Here is an 18575-nt window from a genome sequence, read left to right as displayed (position 1 = left end):
GCATTTTGGGAAAATACTTCAGAGCTTCCCTGAAATTTGTCGTAAGCTGGCAACACAGATGAGCATCTGAAACAAATACCAAAGACCTCTCACACAGTCTCAGCTGCAACCAGCCATGTGATATAAATAATTGATGCATGAATGTGAAACAGAAAACAGGAGAACTCTTCAGTCTGATGCCCAGAAGTGACTTATACTGTCGTGGGTCTTTTTTCCCCTCCGCTGTGATTTCTTGGACAGAAATCTACTTTACTTACACACCACAGATGTTTCATATAACTCTACATTATGAATTATTGTGATTATTTTCCTGAAACCAGACAGACAGATACATCATCAATCACAAATAACTTCAGTGTCTATCTAACCTTACACGGGAAACGATCAGATATTGGAGAGTAACACTTCTGGGTGGAGATTTACAGCAGCTGGCACCATGGAAGGACTGAACAGGTAGTAACAAACACCCAAGAAAGAAGGGAACGTTTTCTCCTGTGTGGTCCTATTGTCATGAATTCAGACAACAAAACTAATTCCCTTTCTAAGACATCTTCCTCAACCTTTCAGACTCTCGTCAGACTTTCAAGGTGAGGCTAGATCAGGTCCTAGGCAAACTGATCCAGCCATGATATTCCCAGTCATTACAGAGAAATTGGACTAGATAGCTATAATGCAATGGAAAGTACAACAGTAATAGCAGGGTAGCAAAGCCTTCACTGTAGCAAATAAAGGCAATCCCAAGCATAGCAACCATAGACACAAAAACAAACAAAGCTGCTTACCTTCAGAAGTAAGGATCCCCAGCAGGATACCCTCACCTCCACTGTCAACCCTTAAATGAGGTCTGAGAAGGGGTGAATCCTGGCTCCAGCTGTTCCAGTCACTCAGCTGCATTGCTTGCACCTGAGCTCCCCTGGGTTGGCCCTGCCTCCCCACCAGGTGCTCAGTCACTGGTTCAGGCTATGACTCAGCATTTCTGCTACAGTGGCCTTCAGAGGTCCCTTCCAACCCTATGGATTCTATGAAATATTTTCAAACTGCTAAAGTACAGCAAGCACTACGTTTTCACACCAGTAAAGAAGATGCTGTTTGTTTGTTTCAGAATTGCATTGGCTGAAATGTGTACGTTTTGCTGCGGGAAACAAACAAACAGAAAACCAGAGCATACAGCAGATGCACTGAATTGCTTCCCTGAGAGATCTCAAAACGTAGCTGTGGTCACAGAGAAGTCAGCAACTGGAGGGGCTCCAATCAGCTTCCCAAGGATTCTTAGTGGAAAATTATTCAACGTTTTAATTGGCAATACAGACACCAATATTCAAGTAAAGCCTGCTATTTAACAAACAGATGACCCTATTGAAGGATGGCATTGTTTTTCTCTTATAGATTGATCTGATATACTTTGCAGTCAAGGACAGTAATTTAGTTGTAGTTAAGTATAATGTAGTACATCTGGAAAATGTTATTATGGATTATACACTCATGTAAAAACTGCCTTGGAAAGCAGTAATCACAGGAGAAATGTGGAAAAAACTGTCTGAATAGGTGACCTTGGTGAAACAGAACAGCAAAAAGGGATCAACTCTCAGAGCTCTGTAAAGGAGAATACAAAGTAGGAGGCAGGATGCTGCCTTACCTCGGCAAATGTACTACTGTGGCATTGATTTGGATCCCAAGGTGCACAGCTGTTTATGACATATCACTTTAGTATTATGCACATTACTCTTAAAGTTAATGGGAGGGTTCCGTAATTCAAGGCCTTTTGGCACACAAATGCTCTGGCATGGAACGGACTCTGAGGCTAGCAGCTTGGACCAGCACAAACAAAACAATAAATACAATGCATACAACTTAGCTGTTCTTTTGAAGTACAGCTGCAAAATGTGCTCATCCAAAAGGTATTTATTCAAGTATACGCAACACTGACTCACTCTGGGGAATGAAGACATAGCCTTGGGAAGGGATAAAGCGACTTTGGATATGCAAGTTAGTTTTTAACTGGTAACACTTGAGTGTTGTTTGGTAACACGTGAATAGCAGAAGTAGCTGGGTATTGGGAGCAATTTCCACAGCCAACCAGATGTGCCTTGTAATAGAAAAATGGTGTGTTAAGTCAGGGAATGCCTTGTAGTACACTAGATGAAAAAAAATGGAACATCCTCAGATCTTAAGACTATAATTAAGCTAAAACATACTTGATTTCATAGCATCATAGAATAGTTTGAGTTGGAAGGGACCTCTAAGATTCCCTAGTTCCAACACCCTGCTATAGGCAGGAGCACCTCCCACTAGACCAGGTTGCTCACAGCCCCATCCAGCCTGGCCTTGAATGCCTCCAGGGAGGGGGCATCCACATCCTCTCTAGGCAGCCTGTTCCAGTGCCTCACCACCCTCAGTAAAGAATTTCTTCCTAATATCTAGTCTAAATCTGCCCTCTTCCAGTTTAAAACCATTTCCCTTCATCCTGTTGCTCCCAGCCATTATTAAAAGTTTGTTTATAGACATTTGTTTACACCAAGCTTTGAAAACAGGAATCCAGTATGCAGTGAGTAACAAAGTAAGAGTATCTTACATCTTGCACATTTCCCCACTTTATTTCTTACCAAGCTCAATTCATGTCTGAATTGTGGGCACCAGGTTTGTTTCTAATATGAAAGAAATGATCACCACAAATATATAGACAAAAGTGAGCACTGAAGAGCACATAAATACAGTCTCTTGTCCGCATCCAGAGCATGGTTTAGATGCAGAACAAAACCTTTAACACTTCTGTTTTGAAAAACAATGCACATTAACAGCTTAGAATACTCAATAGCTTCACAAAACAGCCTTCTTACAAGTGTATGTAGCAACAGGACAAGGGGTAATGGCTTTAATCTTAAAGAGGGTAGGTTTAGATTAGACGTAAGGAATAAGTTATGTTCTGTGAGGATGGTGAGGCAGCGGCACAGCTGCCCAGAGAGCTGTGGGTGCCCCATCCCTGGAGGCGCTCAGGGTCAGGCTGGGCGGGCCCTGGGCTAATATCTTACAGACACGGTAAGAGTTCTAGGCGTTCGATACCCAGAACGCCATCCGCCTGCAATAAATATCCTGAGAAAGGAAAACCTGAGGGCAGCCGCTGACAGACCCCTCGGGAGATGGGGCAGCGGAAGGCAGTGCAGCGAGAAGCTGGGCGAGCCGAAGCCGTACCACGGCCGCGACACTCAGCCCCCTTGGGGGCTGCCGGCCTCGAGCAGAGCCGGGGGCGGGGGCTGCGGGCGGGCACCTCCCCGACAGGACCGCGGTCCTGACGGCGTTTCCGGGCGGGGGAGCCGGGATGTGCGTCCGGGTTGGGTCGGCCCCAGCGAGCGGTTTCCTCTCGCCTCCCTTCCTCCACCGCCTCCCTCCATCCCTCCTCCCCTCCCTTCCTCCCTCGCCGTCTCCGAGGCGGAGCCGCCGCCGCGCCAGGGGTCGGTGAGAGGGAGAGTGGGGTCGGGACGGGGGGGCAGAGCGGGGCAGGGCCGAGCCGAGCCTGAGCTCGGGGTGCCCGGGAGGTCCTCGGGGAAGCCGGGCTCCCTGGGTGGGCGGTGGCTGTGCTTCCTGAGCGCGGGGACGGCGGTGTGTATCAGCGGGAGGTAACGCGGCGGTACGGAAGCGTTACCCGGCGGGAGAGGCGCTGGGCGGAGAGCTGGGGTGGGAGCGCCTCACGGGCTGCAGCCGGGATGGTGCTCCCGTTCTCATCTTCCCACGGAGAAGTGCTGGTTTACATAAGCCTCTCTCTCTGTCCGATGTGGCTGCCTGCACCGTGACCTTTGCCCGCGTACCTCAGCGGTTTGGGGCTGTCTGTGGTTAATGTACAGGTGGGCACGGAAGAAAGGAGCGGGAGGGAGCAGGGCCGTGTGAGGTGAGGTCCTGCGGTTGTGGGGCGGGCTCCTTGAGTGCAGAGCTGCGCGCATCAAGTGTCAATCGGGTGAAGATTTAAACGCCTTTTAAAAGAAGCATTTTAGGGCGGCTTCGTGTTTTGGAGTGGGGTCCAGAGGAAGCCATGTGAGTGATGAGGGCTGGAGCAGCTCCTCTGTGCAGTCAGGCTGAGGGAGCTGGGCTGGTTCAGGCTGGAGAAGAGAGCTGTGGGAAGGGCTCACTGCAGCCTTACAGTGCTTGAAGGGAGCTTACAAGCAGGAGGGGACCAACGTTTTTGCATGGCCTGATAGTGATGGGACAAGGGGGAATGGCTTCAAACTAACTTAACTTCAGGTTAGATGTTAGGAGGGAATAATTGACTCAGGGGATGGTGAAGCCCTGACACAGGCTGCCCAGAGAGCTGTGGTGCCCCATCCCCGTAGGTGCTTGAGGCCAGGCTGGGTGGGCCTTGGGCAGCTGAGCTGGTGGGGGGCTGCCCTGCCCACAGCAGGAGTCTGGAAATAGATGGTCTTTAAGGCCCTTTCAAACCCAAGCCATTCTGTGATTCTATGATCTTTGTGAATCCTAAGGTGAAATCATCTTCCTCTTGCTTTCTGTTCACAGTATTTTTATGAACACGGCCATTTATTTCATTTACAGGATTGATAGATCTGTGAATAAGCCAGAGAGTCACTTGAGCTGCAGAGATGTTGGAGGAAGACATGGAGGTGGCCATCAAGGTGGTAGTGGTAGGAAACGGAGCCGTTGGGAAGTCCAGTATGATTCAGCGATACTGCAAGGGGATTTTCACGAAAGACTACAAGAAAACTATTGGTGTAGATTTCCTGGAAAGACAAATCCAGTATGTATCAAACAGGTGTCATACTATGCATTTTTGCATTCCCCTCTATTTCTTTGTTCCGTTGTAATCCGAAGACTGACAGATACTTGTGTTGAGATTTTCTGTCTCTAGTTATTTGAAGTGGAAGTGCTCATGATAAAACGTTTGAATTTATCGATGAGTTTTGGTTTTTTATTATTTCTACATGCCTTTTCTTCATAAAGGGAAGTGTTTAGAGGAAAAGAGGAAAAGAAAAGGAAGCAGAGAATAAAATGGGTGTAGGGAAGGGAAAATGGCAGGGAAGAGTACCTAATGTAGTTGCAATAGCATAGTATGGAGTTTGAACCATCATCAGTGCTAAGATTTACTGTGTAAAATTAACATGTAATTCTTATTGTAGAGATGGAAATGCTTCTGTGCCAGTTGCTTTGTATTAACTGCAGAACCATGTCATTTATTTCAGAGTTAATGATGAAGATGTCAGGCTAATGTTATGGGACACTGCAGGTCAAGAGGAATTTGATGCGATAACTAAGGCCTACTACAGAGGTGAAAATACTGTCTTTGCTTTTGGTAGTTGGTTGGGTTTGGAACACGTCTTTAAGATACTTTCCTATTTCTGGATTAGGAATTTCAGTAATTCTTTGTGTTTGCAAAGTATGTTTAGCTCACCTTACTCAGTTTGTGAATGTATTTCCACTTCATGTAAGATCCTCTCCATAATTAAGTGCCTCTTTATACAGTATTGTCCTTTGAAAAAAGCATAAACCAGAACAAGACAAATGTCTGCACAGAAACTCTTACATAGTATCTCTACTATGATACTATGATCTCAAACAAAACAAACTCAAAATCAAGCTTAATTTGTTTTGTGTGATGACCTATTCTTGATCCAATAAGCTCCCTTCAAATAACTGAAGGCAGTTGTTCCGGAGTTTCACATGGGAATTCATGTTGTGACTAATAGTTATGCCTTGATGTTTTAGGGTGTTACAGGTTTTTTTCTATATTTCATGGTAATTTTGATTAACTGCTTTATAAAAAATACTATTTCTTGCTGTCCCTTGTAATTGTTGGCTGCCATAAAGCACAGTATTATAAAGCAAAAGGCCAAGTTTACTTTGTAAGTACAGGGATTTTGGTGCATTCTGTTGCTGATAAGAGGAGGAGGATGCCTCCAAGGAAGGTAGAGCAGTTGTTGGCTGTTACTCCAAGGTCTGCTTCTTCCTCAGATCTCTGTCCCACTGACTGCTGTCATTACAGTGAGGGCTACATACCCTCCTGGAATGCTGTGCATTGTCAGTTCTTCAGGGATCAGGTGCTCGTCTATGACAACACAATAAGTGCTTCAGTGTCTGTTTCTGAGCCATTGTCCAGGGGCTTAATTAATTCAGCCTTGCAGAGCACTAAATTCAGAGCTGACAGCAGATGTGTCACATGGTTTTCATGTCCAGGTGATAATGTGCAGCACTGCTGCATACCTATGAGCATACCATGCCAGGACTCAAACTGTCCAAAAACCTAAATTCAAAGAGTTGAAGGAAGCTTTGTATCTATATATACTTCTATTTTGTGCTATATTCATGCATCTTCTCACAAGTTATGTTTTTTTTGTGTCCTGTGTGAAGCACACATTCTCTCAGCAGCTTGGTACTTCATTTATATGCTAAGCAAATGCACAAGTGGCAGTCTTTAGCAGCACCATGCTTTGTGTTCATGTTACAGATCTTTCAAGGTAGTATTGATGACCTGTTAGTGCTTGCATACTCGTTCAGATACTACCACTGCTGTCTTGAGCAGACACTTGTTAGGTTTCTGATGGAAGAGATGCATCTTGCTCATTAGTCTGCTATTCAGCTGCTTATAAGTAAGGGCAAGAACGGAAGAGTGAAACGAATAGGTGCCAGGTATGAAGCCTTGAGGATGGTGCAGTTTGCTGAGGATCTATAAGGCCTCCTCAGCTGTCAGGTTTTTGCTCTACCTGCATCAAGTAGGGATGCTGAATTTTTTCTGGATTAGTCCAAGTATGGCTGTCTTATCAGTGACTGCAGCCAGCTGGAACCTTCTTAATTAATGAGATGGGGATTATCGAAGCAGTAATCGCACACACAAAAAAATCTAGTCTCCTTTTTCTTGCAAAAGAACTTTAATATAAAATATTCGCAGAAGATCTGCTGGTTTCAGCTGTTGTGTTTCTATCTGATGTTATCCTCTGCCTTTGCTACTGGTGTTTGTTGTTGTATGCAATCTGTCAAGTAGTGTAGGATTCCATCTGGAGTGGGTCAGAGAGATACTGATGTTATTGACCCTCTTAAATGCTGCCATTTACTAAATATGGAATGGTGTTTATATGCCTAAGTCCTGGTTTTCGTTCATTTGGTTTTGTTGGTTGTTTGTTTTTTTTTTTTTAGAGCTCCTACGCAGATATTGTAGTTTCTTAAATTTGTTTAAGAAACTCGATAAAAATATTATTTATCAGTACTCCTGGAAGATGAAAAGTTACAATTTAAGTTCTTTACTATGAGAGTGGTGAGGAGCTGGAACAGGCTGCCCAGAGAGGCTGTGGATGCCCCATCCCTGGAGGTGTTCAAGGCCAGGTTGGATGGAGCCCTGGGCAGCCTGGTGTAGTATTAAATGGGGAGGTTGGTGGCCCTGCCTGTGGTGGGGGGTTGGAACTTCACAATCCTTGAGGTCTCTTCCAACCTGGGCCATTCTGTGATTCTATGAAAAGAATGGACCTAGTAAGGTCTCTGTCCTGCAGCACTTTTTGCTGACATCTGAAGCCATATTAACTTTTTGAGTCTCTTAAATAAGTACTTTTCAGGATTATTGGATCAGTGAATTCTGATGTTTCTTACAAGCCGGTGATCAGAACCTCCAGCAGAAGTTTGGAAGTACCCCGTTACATCAATGTGTATAATTTGTCATTGTTGACACTCACGTGTACTTCTTGATTATGAAAGACACTTTGTTGATGTAACTTCTGGTAGAATCCTTCAAATAGCAGAGTCTGGAAGGCCTCAAAAGCATCTCACTTTGACTCCTAGTTAGAGACCACTGTATGATTCTTTTTAAAAAGCAGTATGGCCGAGCTGACTGTTATTTTTACTGTCTCTGTCCACTACACTGTAGAAGCATTACATATAAATTGAGTAAAGAAATATGATGTTGTAAGCCACCTTCTTTTTACTTATAAACATGCTAGGACTTCTCCCTCTAACCTTTATTGCCAAGTTATTCCTGTGTTGTATTCAGAAGGAATAAGCGGAGAGAGAGCTGGAGTGGAAATTCTACAGTGGATTTCTTAGTCTTAAAACTGAGCAAGGAGATGCTTGCAGGTGGTGAGAGCCCTTTAAACATTCCCATCTCCGGCAGCTGTAAGAGCTTGAGAGGCTTGATTAATCTTGATGGTGAGATGATGGGTAAATTCAGCACTGACAAATGCAAAGTAACCAGCCTTGGAAGGAAATATAATTTGCAGATACCTCGCAGGATTTTCATTGGAAGTGCATCAGGTCAGAATATGGTGTGAACACCAGGGAAAACAAGCTGAATTTTAAAATACAAGTAATGAGATGGAGAGGATTATGAAAGACTGCATTGCTGCTGTTTGCTGGTAGAGCCTAATTTGGAATTCTGAGGGTAGTTTTTATTCTGTATAAAACAAAATCAGAAAGTCTTAAAGACATGTGAGTGTTTAAAGAATATAGGAAAACTTCCATAAAGGTAGACAAGTTGGGGTTATTTCAAGTTCTCTGATTTTTCAAAGTCCACATTACTGTAGTGTAGAGAATAGCGTGAACTGCACTTACAGACACTGAAGAATGAATAATAGTTCTTTTTTTTGGCCCCCACTTAAGTCATCTGAAGAAGTGAGCAGTGAGCAAATTTCTCTTTTCTAATCTATTCCAAAACCTTTCCTCTTCCTTCCCCTGCACACGTGCACCTTGTTGGAAATGGTTTGAAGGGTGGCAGACTCAGCCCTCGTGAAGTACGGACATCATGATTGAAATAACCTGGTAGCTCGGTGCCTTTTATCTGGGGAGTTTCCTAACCATTGGCTCCTCGCAAGCTGGTGGCAAAAGTGGACTTTTAGAGGAGGAACAGAGAAACCTCTCATACTTCACGTACATTTAATATGATTTTGTTTTCATGTTTGTTTGTTGTTGTTTTATGGATTTCTAATCAAGCTGTGTATTTTTAGGAGCCCAGGCTTGTGTTCTTGTGTTTTCTACAACTGACAGAGAGTCCTTCAAAGCAATCCCTACCTGGAAGGAAAAAGTGATGACTGAAGTTGGAGACATTCCCACGGTTCTTGTGCAGAATAAGATTGATCTTCTGGACGACTCTTGTATAAAGAAGTAAGATTTTTATCTTACTGCTTTTAAGGAACAATGTATTACCCCTCTATACAGATGCTTAAAAAAGGTCTGTGGGAGTTCATAAAATTAATCATAGAGTGGCCTGGGTTGAAAAGGACCGTAATGATCATCTAGTTTCAACCCCCTGCCATGAGCAGGGTTCCTGGTGAAGACTTCATATCTGTAGATTATCAAACCCAAGCCCTGCATCCAGACATGCCCTGGAATCACAGGTGCCTGGTATTCCTGCAGGAGTGCCGTTACTTGGGCAGAAGTTTGCCCCAGGACCTGGGGGTGCTGGTTGATGCTCGGCTGAACATCAGCCAACAGTGTTCCCAGGTGGCCAAGAAGGCCAACAGCATCCTGGCCTGTATAAGAAATAGTGTGGCCAGCAGGAGCAGAGAGGTGATCATCCCCCTGTACTCAGCACCGGTGAGGCCGCATCTCAAGTATTTGTGTTCAGTTTTGGGCTCCTCACTACAAGAAAGACATTGAGGCCCTGGAACGTGTCCAGAGAAGAGCAACAAAACTTGTGAGGGGTCTGGAGCACAGGCATTATGGGGAGCAGCTCAAGGAGCTGGAATTGTTTAGCCTGGAGAAGAGGAGGCTCAGGGGAGACCTCGTTGCACTCTACAACTTTGTGAAGGGAGGTTGTGATGAGGAGGAGCTTGGCCTCTTCTGCCAGGCAACAAACAGGACCCGAGGAAATGGCTGCAAGTTGTATCAGATGAGGTTTAGACTGGACATAAGAAGGAATTTTTTCTCTCAGACAGTGGTCAGGCACTGGAATGGCTGCCCAGGGAGGTGGTGGAGTCACCATCCCTGGCAGTGTTCAAGAGGCATCTGGATGTGGAGCTACAAGATTTGGTGTAGTGGTTTTCTGTAGGTATGGTAAAGGGAGGACGGTTGGACTACAGATGATCTTATAGGTCCTTTCCAACCTTGTGATTCTATGATTCTCTTATCTTCATTCCTTCTTCTGAAATATCAACCTGAAAAATGGAACAAAAGCCATGATACGATTATTATTTTTTTTCTAATCAAAAATCATAAGGCTGTAAAATTCCTCTCCTGTTAAAGCTTACTTCTACTGCTGAACTGCTATACGTTGTGCAGTTTGATTAGTGAAGGCCTGCTGAAGCAGTGAAGAGGTTTGAAACAGGCTGTTTGAATAAGTATCTTAACATTCTTTACTCTGCTTTCCTTCAGTTTGGTTTTATTGCTCATTTTTATCAGATGTTTTAACCATAGAAATCCGTATCTTTTAATATTCTCAAGCTCTCTGTTGCTGATGCTTCTTCAGATGTTACTGTCAGTTCATTCTGCCTTTGTATATATGTTGAGTTTCATTAGTGCCATAAAATCAGCTTAAACAAATGCTAACTTTGTTTGTCACAGTATAATATCCTTTGGAAAACACGGCATGATTCATCATTCTCCTCTTTATTTCTACCATCTTGCTGCGAGGTGTACAGTAATTCTTCTTTTCATCATTTCCTACGCTGGCTTTCTTTCATCTGTTCCCTCTCACTGATGATGTAAATCAGCTTCTGCTCCTTCTGCAAAGAATACTGAGGACTTCTCAAACGAAAAGCAAAAGTACATTTTAACTCCTCCTGTATTTATGGTACATCGCTCAGGTTTTGTTCTCCCAACGCGCCCTCTGCCTCAGCAACTCCATCTTTCTGATGACTTGATTTCCCTTAGTGAAGTTCTCGTGTTTCCTCACCTTTCCCTTTAAATTTAGCACAAATTGCCTTTCCCTCCACAGGAAACAAGTAATTCTTCTGCTTTATTAAAAACTTTAAGAAGCGCTTTTTGGTTATCTTGACTTTCCAGTAGTAATTGTTCTGTTGTAGTGCTCTGTTAATTACAGCCTCTTTCCTTTTGATTTCACTGACTGCTGCCTTAGGACCCTTAGGAAATTTTAGTTAATGAAGTCAATGAGCACTGACACGCAGTTGTTTTTGTTCCTTACAATACTGCATGTAAAATACCACAAAGAAATATCGAATCAGCTATTTTTGACTGTCTGAGCTTCTTAGCTTACTAAGTTACCGTGCTCACTCTGACACAAAGTGTTTTGTCTGTAAGAACAGATGATAGTAATTAATACTTACGATGACAAATGACAGACATTAGTATTTATGAAGTTGTTTTCTGTTGTGCAGTGAAGAGGCAGAAGCGCTGGCAAAAAAGCTAAAGTTAAGGTTCTACCGAGCATCTGTGAAGGAGGACCTCAATGTAACCGAAGGTAGGAGACACGACAGAGGTGGAGTCTGTCCTGTCCTTCACCGTATCTCCTTGTTGCTTTTGCATGCTGTTGGTGACCCTTCTTATGCCTTCGGTTGCTTGATATCACTGTGATATGCCTGTTTCTTTGTGTACATCTTTGCTTTCTATTCTGTGAATGATGAAGAGCTTCAGTATTTAAAAGTGCCAGTGTTTTTTTTGGGCTTCCAGGCCTTACTGACCATCACCAAGTGGTGAGCTTTTGAAAGCGTATACATGGAAGTTCAGTTATTGCAACATACAAATTGCTGAACAGATTAATTTATGATCTCTAATAGTTAAGAAATAATTTGTATTTATAGGTGAGTTATATTAAAATAAGGTACACTAAAATGAGAATCTGCTGCAGTCTTGTCTACTGATGGTACCTTAGTAATACCCTAGTCTGGCTTTTTAATGCATATATTTAAGTCTGGGTTGACACTGACTCATTTGGGTCCCGGTCAAGTACATGGGCCTGCCAAGGAAGAATCATCAGGTTGTGTTAAACCTGGAGTGTGAAACTGGCTTTTGTCACCAAGCAAGAGTTGATATGTGGGTGGTATTATTGATAGAGGTATTATTTTTAAGTGGACCCTGAAGTACCTTTTTTCTTTTCTACCATTCCAGTTTTTAAGTATTTGGCTGATAAATATCTTCAAAGGCTCAAGCAGCAAACAGCTGAAGAACCAGAACTAGTACATACAGGCAGCAACAAGATTGGTATGTATACTGTGGTAAATCACACATGCACACAAACACAAAAAAGAAGACAGTGTTTTATGCCATCAAAATTTGTGGTCTCATCCCTTGCCATAAGGAATTATGGTGGCTGGGGTCTGATAATTACCTTCCTGTCTTCATTTGCCGTCTCCTTTCCGTTTGTAAAATAACTTTGTGCTGTACAGTTCCAAGATTGCCGAATAGCTGGAGTGAAGTTTCTAGCTAATGTTTGGCTACTGCCCTTGTATTAAATTCTTTTAAATGTTGTCTAAGGATTTGAGAAGGGATGCCTGCTGGGGTTCTTTTATGCAATTAGTGTTGGTGTTACTCGTTTTGGTGCAGATGCAAGAGACTCACTGTGAAAGAATCTGGCACATAATAAAAAGGTCTTTGTAAGCTTTGTCTCGAGTAGAACAGCACCAAACTTTTGTAGCTCTTCAACAAAGCCTTCCTGAGTTTGTTCATTAATTTTCTTTGAATCACTTCATTTTTTATTCAGTCTTTTTTTCCATACCTTTATCTCAGCAGTTTCTAACTTTAAAGTGTCTGTGTTTCTCTGTATTACTCAGCTAAGCATAATTTTGTTGCCGTGCAATTGGTAGCATGCATTTACTTGGATGAGTGCATGTGCTTCCCCTTCAATTACACAGGTGTTGTACACTAGCTTTAAATACTGCCTGGCTAGTCATACCACTTGGCTCTACTTCAAACTTAGTTGCAAAATTGACCAGAAAAACAGGTAAATGTTTTTTGTTTTCTTTTTCCTTCTTGTTTCGGTTTGGAGATGCCTCTGAAGAGAAGCACTATGAGTTAGTAACTGCTGCGTCGTAGGTGTTAATGGATTACACTGCAGGGAGAGAAGAAATACAAATGCTCTTTTTGCCTTCAACTTTCTGTAGGTGTTTTCAATACAGCCATTGGAAGTCACCCCAACCAGAATTCCAACACTCTTAACGGTGGAGATGTCATCAACCTCAGACCAAACAAACAGAGAACCAAGAAAAGCAGAAGTCTTTTTAGCAACTGCAGCATACCTTAGGCTGCTTTTGGAGGGAAGAGAGCAACCGTGAATTGGATGAAGTTGTGCAATTGAATACAGAGTAAAGCTTTAGAGGTATTTTACCAGTGCTTTAGCAAATCTTGTGCCTATGGGATCCTTGCTTGGTGGATGTATCTAAAATTGCTGATGCGGTGTTTTTTGGTGTGTAGAGTGAGACACCTGGTGGCAAAACGCAGAACTGTGGCTGCCCCGTGCACTTTTTAACAATTATTAAGCAAACTTGTCCATTTTGAAGGCATTATTTATAGAGCTATGAACTAGGTTTTGCAGAATTGAGAAGCACACTTAACGCAAAGATAATACGCACACTTAGGTACAGACCATAACGTTATGGCCCAAGGTAAAGTAGCAACCTCGTAACTAAATTTCAAAGGCAGTGTTAGCACTGGTGAGCCAGGACACTAAGAAGTCAGCAGAAGAGCAAAGTGAAGACATCACGTTTTATGCCTTTCTCTGTTAGCGTAGATTCTGGTGGTTCTGTCAGTGCAATATACTCACGTCATGTATATGTTTGTGGAGGTATGTATGTAAGTGTTGGGTATGAACACTTTTGCTAATTTCGGGTGTATTCAACACGTGGAGGTCAGCTACTGACTATGAAATAGCATCTTCACAAGAATTCTTCCTTTTAAAAGGTCACCTTTCAGATGAGGCTTTCCCAGCTGCTGCTGTGTGTGTTGAACTCGCTATACTTGGGCCTAAGCGCTTAGATTTAAATACAAACAGTGCCAAAAATGCTCCTTCTTTTTCACCTAATGCTGCGTTGCAGATGTTTTGTGTAAGTTTGTTTTTCCTCAGTCTTAACAGGTTGACCAGATAAGTGCTTGACACTAATAGATGGAACATACAGTCATATTCCTGCCCAGGTGTGATTGCTGTATCCTGTATCATCCACGAAAAAGGAACTTGCAAGGTGTCACAAAATGCTTATCCTCTTGGGAGAAACTTCTCGTAGGTCCTGCAAAGTAGGTTACAGAGGATCCAAAACATGCAGCTAATAACCGATTTACAGTAATGAGACATTCCTTAACGTTGTTGCTGCTACTTACAGAGAATCTAATTCTGCAAGATTGGAGACATGGCAAAAAGAAATTTCAAAGTCCGTAAGTTTATAGGACTGGTTTAGACATTTTGGGAGCCCAAATCTAAATTAAAGGTATTTGGGTTTAGGTTCCTAAATCACTACGGTGCTTTTAAAAATGCTAAGCAAGATATCTCTTATTTACCAAAAACAAACACTTTTTAATCCTCTACGAGAGCATGCATGTCTTTTAGAAATACCCATTTTGTTTACATGGTTTTGTATTGTATTATATAATTTTAACTTTCTAGGGTTTCTATATCAAACCTGCCAGTGACAAATGCAAAATATGCTGCTTGGAAAAAAAAAAATCAGAATTTTAATAGTTTTTTAAACAGTGTATGAGAGTGAGAATGACTCGACTGATCCTGTATATTTTTGGAGGAAGGACTTTTCACTGTGTGAATTCGTATAGGAAGCTGGACTTACTTTATTTCTTTGTCGATGAGTATGAGAACTGCAATGTACTCTTGTCCCACTGTCTGCAGGGAAAGAAGTGGGTGGCAAGTTATGCACAAACACTATAGATCTCTGAACGCTGTATTTGATGTTTACTCTATTAGACTTTCTACCGAGTACCTCTGTGTCTCTGGCAAGCTGTCACAGCATCTCCAGTTGCTGGCAGAAAGGCGGTCCCGTAGGCGCTCGGTACCCTTTGCTGTTGCAGCAGAATGTGTTCTTCGCCGTAATGTTTCCTGTATTCTCTCTTGGATAGATGCCTTCATTTTTAACAAGTGCATTTAATCACTGTATGTATGTGTAAATGGAGTCAAGTCCTACTTGTCATAACGTTTTAAGTAAGGTACTTACGAAATGGAAACAAAAAGACCTATGATTGTACATAATGGGGCCGTCTTACAACTTCGGGACGTAGGGTAGGTGTGCATTAAGAACGCTGACAACTGTTTTTAATATGGAAGCTTTTACATTTCATTGCGTGTTTGATAGTTTAACCTTTATATTTGTTTTTTTTTCCTGAAAAAGCACATGAACCCACAAAGTGTCTGGAGCATTTTTCTTGCCTTGTTCGACTTTGTAGAGAACTGAAAACTCTTTGTGTATAATGACCATCTGTACTATGACATATCATTCATCAGACATTGTACGAGTACATAAGCCATTTGTATTGAAGGTCCTTTGCTATAAAACTGCTATTTTAAGGAGTGGAAGCTCAATGGAAATTTTCATAGATGAGAGACTTGCTCAATTTAGGATACACTGAAATTTAGTACATGCATGCTTTAATCTAGGAATACATATTTGAAGTGTTGGGCAACAGTGAGTTTTAATTTCACTCCCCCTCATAAGCTAAAGTGGCTCTTTCTTTGTTGCGATTTGCAGTGCTTAATTCCCAATATGACTGAGGTGGAGACTGTCCAAATTAGCATTTTTTTCTGTACTTTTTTTATCCCCGTAGTTTCAGTGTACAGATGTGAACCAGATGCCTTGCATATGGCGGGCGTCCATAGCTATCCATGTCACTGCTCAGCGGGAGAACTGTTTGACTTCTGAATGAGGAGACGTGCCTACGCTTCCAGCATTCACATTGTCACGTGTGAATGATTTCAGTCACAAACACTGCCCCGTTCTCCACTCAGTGCTCTGATAAAACCCCATGTTTTAGGCACCTTTAGAAAACTTCAGTGAAGTAAGTATTCACTAAAGGGCCCAACACTAAAGCACCTGCTGCTCCCGCATCGTATCCATTCAGTGAATGGGTGCTCTCCCTGGAAGCGGGCATCATTGGGTGCACAGTAGCAGAGCCAGGGATGTATTTCCAGATGGGAATAACAAATCTCAGAGTTGTAAGATTGGGCACATTAAGATTCTTGGGCTTGTGTGTGTGGTTGACTTAGAAAGACAGACAATTCTGGAGTTCTCTTATTTTCAGCATTACTTGAGGCGACGTTTTACCCTTTGTGATCAAAAATGTCCAAATTACTGTCAAATTTCCTGATTGATTTCCTTATACTTTGGTAAAATCAGTCTCTTGTTTCAATGTTGGGCACATCTGATGTTTTTATTTGCATCAGTTCTGTAGATGTGCATTGCTCTAAAGGGATTTGAGTGGCTGAGCACATAGCGTTGCTCTGAGGTTACACCTGGGTACGCGCACAATGCCAATGAACAAGCTGGCAGCTACCAGTTAATGAGTAACAGAATTAATTACTTGCACTGCCGGATCCTCTTGCAGGAATTCAGTCCTATATCACGTGAACAAACCTGCTGCCTGGTACTTAAGTCCCTAAATCTAATCTCAAGCCTCCGGCTAAGGCTGTAGCTCCTGAAATCAAACTGCATGCAACACAGAGAGCAAGAGTGGTCCAAGGAGCTTGACTTCATCAAAGCCACCACAGCTGTGGTAGGAAGTAACCGTTGAGTATATCTTTTTTTTATGCTCCAGTAGGATCTGACCAAAGAAAGTACTAATACAAGACTGAATCTTATTGGCGAGTTCACGTGCTTTAAGTGGTTAAAGCAGACAGGGACATAACTGCGTTTATCACCTTCACAAACTTCAAGTAAATGTATTCTATTTTTAGAGAGAACTCATCGTATCTTACAGATAATTCGCAAGTGGTAAAATAAATGTTTAAAAATGAATATTCTGTGCGTGCTGTTCCTGTACAATTCCTACCGCTTAATTCTGCTGCTCCCGTGAGTGGCACTGGTTGTTGTACCGTGTGACTTTAATGTGTTTCTCTGAGTACTGCTCGGCCTGGTTACACAGCAGTGTTTTTGTGGTCATATTAAAGTGTCAGTGTATTAAATAGCAAGAAATTGTCATAACCCTTTAGTTGTGCAACCAGAGTCTGCCCAGCAACCTGTGCCCAGCTCTGGCTTGTACATTACCAGCAGCTGGGATCCACACAGCACAGGCACCCTCCCACCTCCTCAGAGCAGTGTGGGCATCCCCAGCTAATGGAGACACGTTTGCTGAGCTCCTGCCCCTTTTTTCTTCACCACAGAACTCCAACACAAATATGGATTCTCTTCTGCTCCCCGAGGTCTTTTTAGTTTTCATAATTGATCTGGCTGACACAGTGACAGAGCTTAAATTAGCAACCTATTAATAGGTCTGATGCATTTTCTGAACGCAAACAGAGGTAACCAGTGCACTGATTTTCATGCTTAATTTCACCTACAGTAAAGCAGAACTTGTGGCATCTGTGACTTCCTCTTACCCAGGTATCCCAGGAGGCTGGAAAGTAAAACAGTGCTGCTTCCTCTTGCTTGCAGTGTAGCACACAGAGAAACCATTTGTTTGCACAACACCCGGATAAGAATTATTTAGCGATGTTTGAGGGAAGCGGAAACTTTTCACGTGAGAAAACTCACCTATTTGTGCTGAGCATTTTGAGGTCAGAGCTGACTGAAGGCCTCATGAAGACCGGAGCTGTCATGCTGTTGAGGTAGGGCTTTTGTGTGCTGTGCTTTGGAAACCAAACAGCTTCTACTGCCAGGCCCCAGGTAACCACCAGGAACAGCCGGGTGCTTTCAGTCTTGTTTTCAGGACTGACATAGGCTGGAAGGTGGAGCACAGCCTTGTTTGAGTGCTCAGGAAAGAACAGGCGACTTTGCTGCCCTTCCTACACCTTTGCCTTAGGCCTGCTGAGCCTCATCTACTGTTTAGATTTTGGCAACAGGTAGCCCTTACAAAATAACAACTTCAATACATTTTTCTTCTTGGTTTCTATCACCTGCGTTGCCAGCTACATTGGGCTGCTTTAAGTTACTTTAACAGGGATGGATGTTGGAGAGCCAGTGTGAAATGAGCAGAATGCACAGCAGATGCTTTTTGCCATGGCTTACTGCTGTGTGAGGGCACGGGAGACACTTCAGACAGTACCACCAGCTTTAAAGCTGGATTGTTCTGAACTGTCCTAAATACCTGATAATGGCCATTAAAAAATAAATATCCTGAGCCTCACTATGCTGTTTTCAACGTAAGTATTCCACATTGCAATTTCTGAGAGCCTCTCGTGTATATTATAATTACTCTTGGGAAGTAGGCACAGCCTCGTAGCTGAAGATGTGGTGGCTTTGGAGGTCCCCATCTCAATTCCGCCTCTGCCCACACATGGCAGCAGCAGCAATGCCCTTGCAGTGCTGGAAGCTTCTAAAGCACAGAGCAGGGGTCTCAACACCATGCGTATGGGCACAGGTTGGATGCACAGAGCTTGGCGGCTGTGCAGATGGACCTGAGGTGAGCTCCCAGCTCAGCTGGGCACTGCAAGAAATCCTCCTCACACGCAGGGTGCTGCAGCTGCCCGCGCTGCTCTTCCCTCCCACAGTGCCAACAGCTGAGCTTCAATTGCAGGTCAGGCGAGGGCTGAGCAGCGCAGCCCCCTGCAGCAC

General features: G+C 43.1%; 1 protein-coding gene across 2 annotated transcripts; it reads left to right on the top strand.

Annotated features, from left to right (window-relative positions):
- Window positions 1-3294: 3294 nt before the first annotated feature.
- On the top strand, window positions 3295-16811 carry RAB23 (RAB23, member RAS oncogene family). Of its 2 annotated transcripts, none has more exons than XM_072332447.1 (7): window positions 3295-3449; window positions 4540-4741; window positions 5184-5269; window positions 8925-9081; window positions 11253-11335; window positions 11983-12075; window positions 12975-16811. In XM_072332447.1, exons 2-7 carry the CDS (start codon window positions 4587-4589, stop codon window positions 13112-13114), a joined length of 714 nt encoding a protein of 237 aa, XP_072188548.1. In that variant the 5' UTR covers window positions 3295-3449; window positions 4540-4586; the 3' UTR covers window positions 13115-16811. The 2 variants fall into 2 exon arrangements, with proteins under 2 accessions (XP_072188548.1, XP_072188549.1); XM_072332448.1 differs by having other exon boundaries at window positions 3304-3453.
- The last annotated feature ends 1764 nt before the right edge of the window (window positions 16812-18575 follow it).

The sequence above is a fragment of the Excalfactoria chinensis genome, chromosome 3 (assembly GCF_039878825.1).
Source record: "Excalfactoria chinensis isolate bCotChi1 chromosome 3, bCotChi1.hap2, whole genome shotgun sequence".
Lineage (NCBI taxonomy): Eukaryota > Metazoa > Chordata > Aves > Galliformes > Phasianidae > Excalfactoria > Excalfactoria chinensis.
This window is presented reverse-complemented; position numbering and strand designations above follow the sequence as displayed.